Source organism: Parasteatoda tepidariorum, chromosome 12 (genome assembly GCF_982258835.1).
Source record: "Parasteatoda tepidariorum strain Cologne lab strain chromosome 12, Ptep-v5.0, whole genome shotgun sequence".
In the NCBI taxonomy this organism is placed as follows: Eukaryota; Metazoa; Arthropoda; class Arachnida; order Araneae; family Theridiidae; genus Parasteatoda; species Parasteatoda tepidariorum.
The window spans coordinates 52210103-52223919 of record NC_141766.1 but is presented as its reverse complement, the minus strand read 5'-3'; the positions used below and the strand labels follow the sequence as shown (position 1 = coordinate 52223919).

The 13817-nt window shown below is 29.0% G+C and overlaps 1 protein-coding gene across 1 annotated transcript in view; it reads left to right on the top strand.

Annotated features, from left to right (window-relative positions):
* LOC107452704 (adhesion molecule nephrin-like) overlaps positions 1–13817 on the top strand; it is a 435364-nt gene that overhangs the window by 333705 nt on the left and 87842 nt on the right. Inside the window, exon 16 of the mRNA XM_071188109.1 lies at positions 2954–3265. Within this exon, the coding sequence (XP_071044210.1) occupies positions 2954–3265 (312 nt within the window). The remainder of the gene's footprint in view (positions 1–2953; positions 3266–13817) is intronic.

The following is a 13817-nucleotide window of genomic DNA, read 5'->3' as shown; positions in this document are numbered from 1 at the left end:
GATTTTCATTTCTATGATCTGGGGGAGGGATGACATTTCGTGTTTTCCGTCTTAAGGACGCCCTTTTATTTCTCTTACTTTTGAGTTATGAGAGGAAAATCATCGTCTCTGCTTCCTTTTATAAACGACCGCTCTTTCATTAGTAACACACAATTTTTCGAGAGTTTGTAGCAAAGTACAAGATGAAAAGAAACTTTAGGTTCGTAATGTGAATGTCTAAAGCTTCTGTTATGTGACTTATTAAAGAAAAAAAAGAGTTATACGAAATTTTTATAACGCTTTTAACTTTAGTTACAGTTTTAAATATATGAACTTTATATAAGTTTAAAAATTTATTTTGTAAAATATGTCAGTTTGTTCCTATAAAATAACACATTTGGGTAGTGATATAAATTATTTTCCTTGAATTAAATGTTAATAAACTGTGTGATATTAATACCAATGCATGTATTACTTATTTAAGATTGCTTATTTATAATAACAAAAATGTTTAGTTTTGTTATCGTAATTTTAACTTTGAAGATTCTTAATAAAATTACTATATAGCATACTAGATTTATTTTATTCATAAACATCAAAAAGCATGAAGAGTATTTACATTCAGGACATAAAATTTATAAAAAATATCTGTCATTAAAATATTTTAAGATGTTATGCAATAAAATTATGTGTTTTTTTAAAGTTTAATCCATATTGTTAACTTTTTAGATTGATTTTACATTTTTAACAAGCTTGTATATTTACAAATGCATGATGAGTTTAAAAATATCATTTTTCTGACATATTACCAATAGTTTTTCAATATTTTTTTTTTTGCTTTAAACCTGAATATACATTTTTCTCCGTTTAAATTTTTACTTCTGAACTGTTTGAAGGTATTTTTGAAGTATGTGCACAACGAATGATTTCTAAAATACTTTTTGAACAAAAAATTTCTCAGTCAATAGTTTATGATACAGAATAATATGTCATTTGCTTTTATTTTCTAAAACTAACATAAATGACGATAGCGTTAATCATATTTGTTTAAATATGCGATTGGTAAAAAAAATTCGTTAAATTAAATCTTAAATAAAATACAGTTTCAAATACAGTTTCAGAGAAAAATATCATTTAAAGAGATTTTAAATAGCAAGTTGGTTTTATATTACCATGTTCTTACATTCTCTAAATTATTTAGAACATGAACCATATTATTCAATATAATATTAGTGTAAACACTATCTATATGCTACAATCCAATAGATAAAATTTTGCCGCTCCCATCCCTTCATTTTGTTCTTCCCATCAAAAATATAAGCTATATAAAATTTCACTGGAATCCGACATTGACATTATTAATTAAAGTCTATTATTATTTTTTTTATTTTGTTAATCTATTTATCTTTTATAAAGTTCTATTAAAAATTGCTTGCTCGGATTTTTTTTTTTATTTTTTATGACATGCCATGTAGGTTGGGCCTCATTCGATCAAGAGCCGCATTCAAAGCGACATATTGTATATCAGCCACCAATACATGTGCTTGAATGAGCCCATATGGCTGGTCTGGGCATAGAAATATTTTGGATCACATATTCTCCTCTTTTTTTGAGGCGCTATTGTCCTTATTTTCTCTTTAAATCATCACAAAGGACGGATACTTTGAACTCATCTTGTTATCGTTATTATGGAAAATGAAAATTCTCGTTTTATGATTGACCAGTCAGATCTCCAACTCCAAAATTATAGGGTATGGTTGAGATATTCTTAAGAAAGCATTTGCAATTGCTAATCCTTCTTGGGGAAATATTCCAGCCCTGAAAACTACATTTCTCAACCAGTGGGACCATGTACCACAGAGAATACCCTAACTATAATTTTTGGTTTAAAACATTTTATTTAGTGGCACTTGACTCCATGTTGCACTGGGTGCTACAAACAAGAGGCAATAATGACCTTTATTTATCGCTTCCATTTATTTTTATTTCCTGTTTTTCTTAGATTTATATTTATCTTATTTATGGAATATTTGTTTTTATGAATATGTATCAACTTCAATTTACCAGAATTTTTTTTTCCAGGAAATTAAATATTTCAACTCAAAAATGATATGAACTATTTTTTTTATAGAATTATATTAAATTACTTGCATATAAGTAAAATGTTAAATTTAATTAAGAATTCCTCATAAACTAAAGACTCCTTATTAATAATAAAGTTTAATTAAGGCAGTCATAAAATAATTTCCAAACTACTCAGAATGCACAAAATGTCCAGAATAAAGTGTTGCTCTTTCCATGTATTTCGTTAATACCTTTCCCTATTTTCATATCATTGTGCAAACAAAAACGAAATAATATAGAAATTCGTATAAGAGCGTCTTTTAAATACTTATAAAAATATCTAGCAGGAATTTTCTTACAGGATTAAAACTAAGCCTTTTCCAAAAATTTTGGTTCTTTAAGATCTCAAAATTTAATCAGGTCCGCCATATTTCACATATTTACTTCTCTCATTGTAACGGAGCTTAGTATTCTATAAAAGTAAGGATTATATTTAAAGTTTTAACTTTTGTGTTTAGTGTGGTTATGTGTTGTATAATAAAGTAAATTTACTGTGTAATAATGAAAGATTTTATAGCTTCCATTATGCAGTAGACTTAAGAATTTCCGAAATTAAGCAGCAGTAATTTAATTCAAAATACTTGGAGGCTTCCCAGATTTCAAGCGTTAGTAAGCTTAAATTATTTCATTAAATTTATTAGTTTTATTTATAATAAATTAGATTTAATTTATAACTATATTATACTGATATGAAATTTAAAAAAAACTACATGAGTGCAACTCTTTCATATAAACACGTGTGTTTTTTTTGTAATTACGTAGCAGTAAAAATCAATCTGATGAAATAACTTTCTTAACTTTAAAACAATTGCAATCATATCTGAATCAGTTTTTTTCTTTTTATCCATAGATAGACCTATCATTCTGAAAAATTTACTTCACCGAAAAGTTGCCACAGGAGAAAGAGAATATGGTGAAATATCATGTTTTGCTGAAGGTTATCCAGAGGTGACCTTTACTTGGTCGTTCAATGGATCTACTATAAATTCCGTTCATTTGGATTCTATGAAATATAGTTTAAAACAGAACTTAAATACTCAAAACCAGTGGTCAAGTACACTAACGATTAGAAATGTGGTGGAAGCAGATTATGGTGTATATACTTGTATTGCTGGAAATTCAATGGGCCACGACTTTATCACATTTAATCTTGTGAAAAGAAGTAAGTAACATTATTTAAAAATAAATTAGCATAAGTATGTGCATGATTTTTTTTACGGCAATGAATTGTGCGTTACATAATAGATTTACAGTTTGACAATATTTTCGAATCAAAAAACTTTTTTCTCGAAACATGCATCGATTGTTAAACAACTACCTTCACTTATTCAAACCCCCTATACCAGAATATCAAGTAAGCAAAAGCATTTGACTAAAATTGGTTCCTTAATAATTTTGCGCGCTCAAATTAACTAATCTAACATTAATGCTTATAGGGAAAAATCACTAGAAAATAATGAAATAATAAAATATTGTTAGTGCAAGAGATAGCTGCCTCAAATTGATGCCACATATTGAATTGTATGGCTATAGGGAAAAATTACTGAATTTGAAAACTAACCGTCTTTGTGTTTTGATGAATAATGTACGACTATTACGCATGTTTGAAAGAAGTTCGAATAGCCTCAAGATAATATTTGTGGTTACAAAGGTCATTAAAATATAAACAAAGTAGAATTTTTATTAATAGTGTGCGCCGACTGTAACAACGGCATCATATTTCAGTATACGAACATATCACTCAACCATGACCAAGCAATTAACACCCTTTTTAGGGCTCTATCTTTCAAAAACCATGGTGGAAATGCATCGTAATTTTAACCCTGGTCAGATAACGTGAATGGTGTCTGATCTGGTACCCAACTATTCAAACCACTACAAACTAAGAGACTTTTTGTCGTGACAGATTTAACGTGCACATTGTTGTAAATACACGCCGATTGCTTTGTCTGCTCACAGGGTAGAACTTATGATCTGCAGATCTCCATCAGCGGGGTTTTCATTCTACGCACTCAAACTTGGTAATTATGGAGCACGAAAGGCACGCAGTGATAAATTCCTCGCGTTACAACCTGTATTTCGTACTAAACCACTCCATTCACAATGATTTTTTTTCACAATTTTGGAATTTGGATTGTTATTTTCTTAACACTTTGTACGCACGTTAGTTTAAATTAGGCAATAAGTGTATAGCCTAATGTTTAGATATATAGTTTATTTGTAATATTTAGTTGAGTGAATTAATTGTAAAATCTGTTCTAACGTGATGGTACAACATATAATCTCAACAAGAACAAGAAAATATACTTTAAATTTAATACATTTTTTAAAATGTTTCTGTTTATTTTGTAGCAGATAGATTTTTTATTGCAAATACAACAAATCAGAAAAACATTTTTAAACGTTGAAGTTCATTTAAGACCGTTTCGTTTTATATCACAGTTACGCAATCCTTTGTATAGGAAACAAAATTCTTAATAATGATAGTGTGGCTTACTATTGGAGTTCTTTTTTAAGGTGTTTTTGAAGATCATCGTTATTATCACCAAGTTTTTAATGTCCCTGTACAAAGAAAGATAGTATACTCAACTTGTCCAAAAATATCCGAATACCTAACTTAAGCATCATAGTGTTGTGTGTTTTTCATGGTCTGAGCTTTGTTTCTGTGATTTGAAACGAAAACTTGAATATGTATGAAGGCATTCTAATCCCTCAACTCTATGACAATATTTCGGCTCATTCCTCTTTCAATAGGGTCATTACTCCAATCTGTGTAGTCATAGGTTGACGAAAAAAGTGCTATACTAATTTAAAAAATAAGGTTTCAAGTATCCGTTTCTAACTCATTTCCTAGTTTTTTTTAATATATAAATAAAAACAAATTTAAAAAAATAATAAACTGGGTATGAAAGAAACTATTATTTCATTAATTGTAGCATTCCATTTGAATTTAAATGCATTTTTGTGCTAAAATCTAGAAATTATTTTTATAAAAAAAAAAAAAAAAATCATATAATAGGTTTACGATTTAAAAAAGTTTCCAATGAACTTCAAACATTTTTTTTAAACTGTTAAAGTTTTGTTGTTCGAAGTAAGATTTAATTATATATATTAGTACGGAATAAAAAGTTGTATACCTTTATCTTAGGTGGGCATAGTTCATTTAATTTATAATCTCAAACAAAATTTGAATACATACTTTATCAAGAATTTTACTAATAAGATCAATTTTATTTAGCTGGATACTTTATCACAAATAAAAAATAAAATTTTCTCGGTGAGATTCAATTCGAAATTCTTTTTAATTTAATTCGATGGCAAACTTTGTGAATATATATATATTCTCTCTCTTCTTCAATTCAACTTATTTGAATTCCAATTATGGTATGATCGAAAAATCCAGCATCACGTTTGAATGCTTTTAAATTAAATTATTTCGACCAATTGTACTTCACTTGTGTTCGAAGCTAACTTTCGTTCCTATTAGTAAGACAATACGACATTTTTAAACTAACAACGAAGTTCTCAAAAAAGTTGATTTTTTCTTGCATTCCAGAAATATTATATATAAATAGTTTGTGTCCATGCATCAATTGGTTAACATTGTAATACAATACGTTAAAAATAAATACAAATAGGGAGTATATAAAAAATCTCATTAATAAACACCCATTACATGTATATTTACGTATAAAAGTAGTGCATATAAACTAGTGCAAAACGTTAAATTATTAAAAAACCACAGTACGTCTAATAATTTGGTCTAATTGTTATAATATACTACTATAATACCTGGTATAAAAAATATTTTTTATATATATATATATATATATATATATATATATATATATATATATATATATATATATATATATATATATATATATATATATACAGGGTGTCTCAGTTAAGCGTTTCAGAACTTCTAAGAGAGGTAGGGGGCATCCTGACGACTCGAAATCATGTAGCAATGTGGGGTCGGAAATGCTTTCCTGAAGCGGTGACGTACGAAGAAGCACCATAAAGAAAAGAGACCGTAAGTGAAAAATCGCTATAATAATACATTGAAAAAATTATATGGCCTCCTCGATCACCCGACCTATCATGTCTTGATTTCTGGAGTCATATGAAAACACTGGTTTATGACACACCGGTTGATAATTCTGGTTTCAAGAATCGCAGTAGCTGCCTGCGAGATATGCCTGGAGTATTGCAGAATGTTAGAACGTCTTTTCTTAGTGGTGCTTCTGTGTACGTCACCGCTTCAGGAAAGCATTTCCGACCCCACATTGCTATATGATTTCGAGTCGTCAGAATGCCCCTACCCCTCTTAGAAGTTCTGAAACGCTTAACTGAGACACCCTGTATATATAAGTTCAAAAAGAAGATAAAACAAAGGAAAATTATAGACATATGCAAAAGGGGGGAAATAATAATTAATGAACAAAATAACAAACAACTGATTAAAAAAAAAGAAAAAAAAAGGACTAAATTTTTAAAAAAAACGGAAAATTAAAGATATAATCTTTTCATCAGCCCACACGATTATATCCGCAATTTTTGTTTCTGTCTTTACGTGTTATTTTTACTTATTGTGTTCTATTTTATTTGTTGTAATTTTTGTAAAAAAATTTTTTTGAGTGATCCTCACACAAATGTATTAATATATTTTGCTTTGGCTATGTTGATACAATATCAGATAGCACTCTTTTTTGCGGATATAATCGTGTGTTCTGATGAAAAGATTATATCTTTTATTTTCCGATTTTTTTTTAAAATTTTCATCCTTTTTTTTTTAATCAGTTGTTTTTATTATTTTCATTAATTATTCCCCCCCCCCTTTTGCATATGTCTATAATTTTCCCTTGTTTTATTTTCTTTTTGAACTTATCTAATTAGTTCTGTTTACATGCAGCTTATGCGCAATAAATGAAACTAATTGTTTTTCTTAACTTTCTTCGTGTTTTCTTGTATTTATTTATTTTGTTATTTATATATATATATATATATATATATATATATATATATATATATATATATATATATATAGCTAAGAATTTAAATTGGAAACAAAGACATGAATGGTAGAACCTGAATGAACGTATCAAATGTTACATTATTTATTTGAAGCATATCATGATTTGCAAGTCGGATACAGTATTTTATTATCTGATGTGTGTACGTTGTTTACTTTATAATATATTTTTCTCACGAAGCAAGGTCAGAGAAGTCAAATAATGTTTCTATGAACATGATATAGCATATTATTCAGTTAAGTGAAAAATATTAACTATATGAAGTTTACAAAAATGCTTAAGCAAATAAGCTATATTGAATAATTACACTTAAGTCGGTTAACTTACCAGTGAACAAAGGGGTCTCAAACTACTTAAAAATCACAAGAAAACCCATGCAAGTTTCAACTTTTTGCTGGAAAGAATTATAAACGATAATACTAACTAGCTTAATACATAAAAATATTTATTTCACTAATTATCTCTATAGTTGCTTAAAATAGCATCTGCTGACACCATTACACGATGTAAAAAAGGATTACCAGACGTGTTCAAAGTTACCCAGTGTGCTTTTGATGTCTGCTTGAGTGACAACAATTTGTGATATAAGATCTTCCTCATCTCCGCAAAAGATTGAACGAGTGATTGAACGAAAGATTGAAACGAATGATTGAAGGTGACCTAATAAGAAATGTCATGCGGATTTAGATTCTTAAACACAAGCAACGCAATAAGTTCCGCTTGCAATCCTCTTCCGTGCTTGTGCTACATCGAGTTGATTATAAGCTGCAGATTACTTCGATGGCATAATCTACAGATACTGTGAAGTATGTTTTGTGTTTTTGATAGTTTTCAGAAAAATAATTTTTTTTGGAAAGCAAACCGATATTTTTTCTTAAATGATATAGACCTACAAGAGCAATGGCCTCAAAATGGTAAGAAAATGAATTTTTGTTGCTTATGCAGTTATCTAAAACCATATAGTAATTTGATAAATAGTTTCTGAAGTAAGATTGAAACAAGTTTAAAAAACGTTCAAACGCATTTGAATTTTACTGGAATTCAAGCGCAATTAAAGTTTGAAAACTTGTATTTGTCGCTTGTTTTGTTATTCTTTTTTTTAAAAAAAAAGGGGGGGGGAAATACTGTTGTCACTTAAATTTATTTTCTTTTTCTTATAGTTTATAAGAAGAGGAGTTTTTTTATTTTTGTAGTTTTATATATAGTTCTTATAGTTCTATAAGATATATATATATATATATATATATATGTATATATATATATATATATATATATATATATATATATATATATATATATATATATATGTATATATATATATATATATATATATATATATATATATATATATATGTATATATATATGTATATATATATATATATATATATATATATATATATATATATATATATATATATATATATATATATATATATATATATATATATATATATATATATATATATATATATTGCTTTTTTTTGTACCTTGCCACATTTGCGGCTTTTGAATTATCCTTTTTTTAATCATTTTTATATATTTTATATATAAACACAGACATTAACAATCAAAAAATATATATTTCTTTTTTTTTAAAAAAATTGATGCAAAAACCCTTGTTAAATACATGACAAGAAATTTTCTACGAATGATGTAATTCGTTCAAACAAGTGAATTCAAATATTTTGTCCTCAATAAACACTTTGAAATTTACCTCTTGAAATTCTCATTGTTTTCTTTATTCATTAAACAAAAGTTGTTATGAATACAATTAACTGAGCTTAATAGCAATGATCAAAGTCGGAAATATTTAAACAATGGTAAGATTGGAAATAAAATGACAAGAAAATGGACTCAAGAGTTTTAACTTCAAATTCATTTAATGATCTTCGAAAATATTCGAACCCTCGACATTAAATTAATTTCTCTGTTTCTTTATTTGGATAAGATAAGAGAAAATTCAATCAAAATTTTGACTTTTGAATTTAAATGATATTTAACGAATATTTGTGTTTCTCGATTCGAAGCTCTTCCACTTTTCTGACTCTAATTCTTTTTTAATGACTAAAACTAATCATTTCAACACCTTATTGATTACAAAATGTGGTTTTTGGATCGTTTGAAGGGATTTAAAAAGTTAAATCTCTGTTTTTGTGCTTGATTTCTCAACGGAATATATTTCCTAATTTGACTAATGATTTCTATTTTGGTATTCAAACTTAACTAAAATTAGAAGTTGGAGAAGGAATTCTAAACAATTTTAAATTTCAAATGATTTTTTATTTAGTATTAAAGCTCTTCAAATGCAAAAAAAAGATTTTAGATTTTGAAAACTGAGTCTTTATAATAAAATTTAAATTATTGCAAACATTGAAATATTATCTGAATTACAGAATATAGTACAAAATGAATATATCATTTAATATAAATATTCGCCTAGGGATACTATTCATACACCTTTTATTATTTCTTCAATTTTTATGTAATTTTTTCTGCATTTGATATGATTTAAAAGTTACATTTGTGCTCAATTACATGATTTTTGAACAGGTGTAAATTGTATTTCCAAATTAGACTAATGTTTCTTTTCTGGTATTCATATTTAACTAAAATTAGGAGTTAAAGAAAGAATTCATTCCAATTTTAAACTTCAAATGATTTTTTTTTTGGTTTAAAGGCTTCTTAAATGCAATTAAAATAATGATTTTAGATTTTAAGGAATGAAATAAAATAGAAATTATAGAATATCGTACAAAATGAATATGATATTATCATTTAATATAAATATTCACTTAGTAATTTTATTCATTCACATTTGAATTATTCTGGAATTTGTATGTCATTTCTGATGTATCATTTCTGATTCTTTCTTAAAAAGCTAAATCCGTGCTTAATTACATGATTTCTGAACGGGTGCAAAATGTATTTCTAAATTAGACTTATGATTTATTTTCTGGTATTCACATTTAACTAAAAGTTAGAGGAGGAATTCTTACCAATTTTTAACTTAGTTTAATTTTTTCTTTGATTTTCTGACTTTTCAAAAGCAATACCACAGACAATGATTTTAGAATTTTAAAGCTGAATTTTTAAAATAAAACTTACATTATTGCAAACACTGAAATAATATCTAAATTATAAAATATCGTACAAAGTGAATATGATATTATCATTTAATATAATATTTTAGGTGTAGAAAATATTTACTTCTTTTGAATATGAAATACTAGTTTTTAAACTTTTACTTATATAATTATGCAAAGTATTTGGTAAATACCGCCTTTAATATATAGTTTTAGAATATCTGTAGAAAAGACTTATTCTAAAATTACGGTAAAATTATCGGAAGGAGTCTGGATATCCCATAAACCATAAAATTTATGGTTAGAACTTTTTCTTTACCTTTACGATTTTGAAACTATTTACAACTTTTACAGTTACAAAACCATGAAAACAAAACGATACGGTTTTGAAACTATTTACAACTTTGCAGTTACAAAACCATGAATGCAAGACGATACTGTTTTGTAACCATTTACAACTTACATAGTTTCTAAATCATAAAAATAAAGCTTAAGCGGACATTGGAGCCTTGTGGATGCTGCTCTATTAATTCGTGAATGGTTGTTTCGTATTCTAATGGAATAGGGTCACCGTTTGCAGAGTGCAAAATACTAGAGACTTTTCATATATATATATATATATATATATATATATATATATATATATATATATATATATATATATATATATATATATATATATATATATATATATATATATATATATATATATATATATATATATATATATATATATATATATATATATATACGAGGGTTGTCCATAAAATAAGGTTCCCAAGGAGCTGCGGACGTTAGGAACGCTGTTAAGCGGGGTTGGGTGGGACTGGCGTGTAACTTGGCTCCCTTTCCCCCAGTTCCCGCCCCGGCGAGCTATCTACAACGTTAATCCTTGTCTTGGTAGCCGTGAAAGATGGAGCTTCTATTTGTTTCGCCCGCCAGGTGTGAATTACGCTCTGTGATTTGTTTTTGTGTGCAAAAAGCGTTCCTCCGGTGGACATTCATTCCCAACTGTGTGAAGCTCACGGGGAAAAGTGTATGAGTGTGCAACATGTGCGCATATGGAGCAGAGAATTCAAAGATGGACGTACAGACTTCCATGACGAACAACATTCTGGCCGGTCATCGTTTTCAGACGAAGCGATTGCGAAAGTGGAAGAAGCAATGCTGAAAGATCGGATGGTGACTGTTTGGGACCTCAGCGAGATGATCCCTGATGTCAGTAAGTCCTGCATTCGCAACATTTTGAGAGACTGCTTAGGATATGCCAAGGTTTGTGGAAGGTGGGTCCCGATAATTCTGACGGATGGCAACAAACGGCAACGTGTGGAAGCAGTCCGCGAATTTCTCCATGCCTACGAAACCGATGACGAGGAATTTTTTGACTCTGTTGTTCACTGGGGACGAGACCTGGGTTCACTACATGACACCGGAAACAAAAGAACAATCCTGTCAGTCGAAACATCCAGGCTCGCCGAAGCCGAAGAAGTTTAAGCAAATTCTGATGGCGAATGACTTTTGGGACAGGAAAGGGTTGCTGTTGTGCGAATTCCTGCCTACGGGCACAACAATTAATGCGGATCGCTACTGTCGGACGTTGAAGAACCTTCGGTGCGCGATTCAAAACAAGAGATAAGGCATGCTCACAATTGGAGTGTGTCTCCATCAGGACAACGCTCGTTCACATACCGCCCGTGTCACAACTGATCTCATCAACAGATTTGGATGGAATACTGTCACACCCCCCTTACAGCCCAGACTTGGCCCCCAGTGATTACAATCTCTTCCCTGAATTAAAGAAACACTTGGGAGGGACGCATTTCACAACCGACGAAGAGCTGAAGAAAGAGGTTTCAAGCTATCTTCGCGGCTCGGCGGCAGATTTCTACGACTCAGGCATAAAGAACATGGTACACTGCATGTAAAAATGCATTGATCTTATCGGCGATTATGTCGAAAAAAAGAGGGGAGTCTAAACTTTCCAAACATGTATTATTCAATGCCAATAAACATGTTTTTCATTGTGAAAATTCATTGGGAACCTTATTTTATGGACAACCCTCGTATATATATATATATATTAAAATAATATGGCAATCTTTTCTTTTGTTTCGTTCTTTGTAACACTAATTATTAAAATTTTATTGAAACTTCAATAAAATTTCTGTGATAATTTCTGTGATTCTTCAATGATAAGTTCTTCTTCAATAAAATAATCCCCTTATGTTATAGAAAAACCTTTTGGAATCCTGAGGGATACAATTACTTGTTGGATATGCTATAAGCCCCAGCAAACTAATTAGTTTGATTATTATGTCTCTGCTTATTCTCGATAAAACATTAAATGACGGTGCGAAACTAATATTTTTTAAAGCTTATCAGAGATACGCAGAGAAAATTTAAAAAGAAATGAAAAATGATATTAAAATCTTATGAAGTATTTTTGTTTTATAATAACGTTTTTGCCTTATAGTTTGGAGTCCTGTTCCATGTGTTACAAATGATATTATATGAACCATTGTTTCAAGTTCATTTTTATTTATTTCAATGACATTCTTTGGAGTTCGAACTATTACAATGATATTTGTCGCAGCACAATTATTTTAAGAGTCCTGCTATTAATTTTGTAACTTTTCGGGGAATCAAGTTAACTGTTTTAAAATTTATGCAAAAGTAAAGTTTAAATTTTCGATTTTATTTAATTATTAATTTTTCTTCTCGTTAATATTTTCACTAATTTTTATTTATTTATTTTTATTATCATTAATATTCTCATTAATTTTTATTCATTTATTTTTTTTGTAATTTTTTTATAACCGTCCTTAAACAGCCGACCCATTTTTTTGGTTTAGGACTACTAATGTTCAAATATTAGGTTAGGCGCTGTAATTTTGAACCCAATCCAGAAGATAAGGGAACTCCTGGGTCAAGTATTGTTAGAAATTGGCTTCGTGGAGGAATTTTTTATGTAACTAACCCATATTTGTGTCACTTGGAAAGGAAGACCACGAGAACATCCCAGGTTAAGCTGGACGGCAAGGTGGAATCTAACGCATGATCCGCCTACCACTGAGGATATTTCACGTCAGCACTGTGGTCGGTGCAAGCCGGATGTGGAATTCGTATCGACCAGCTATTGCCGGGATTTGAACTCGGTTCACCTCATTGGAATGCTCTATTACATAAGCCATCTTTGCTCTGGATTCTTTGTCGTTATTTTCACTCTAGTAAATTATTTCGCAACCCCAATACTAATTTCCCAATTCAGACAATTTTATACTTCCACTCATGAAACTCGCTAATCCAAAGATAGTTTCATAGAAAAAATAGTCGATAGTTCTTAGATATAGAATGGCCAAACAACGCTGGCGAACTCCCTTTAATCTGAAGATTCTTGTTGGGCTAGTCATAAATTGAAAAATAAATATACACTTCCTTAATACGAGTATATTAATATATCGTGATAAGCTTTTATCTGTTTTCTTGATAAGTTTAGTCTGTTTGCAATTGCATCTATACCAGTAAATGCATGAATGAAATACCTTTAGAATAATTATGAAAAGAAATCAAAATATTAATGCAAAAATAAAAATT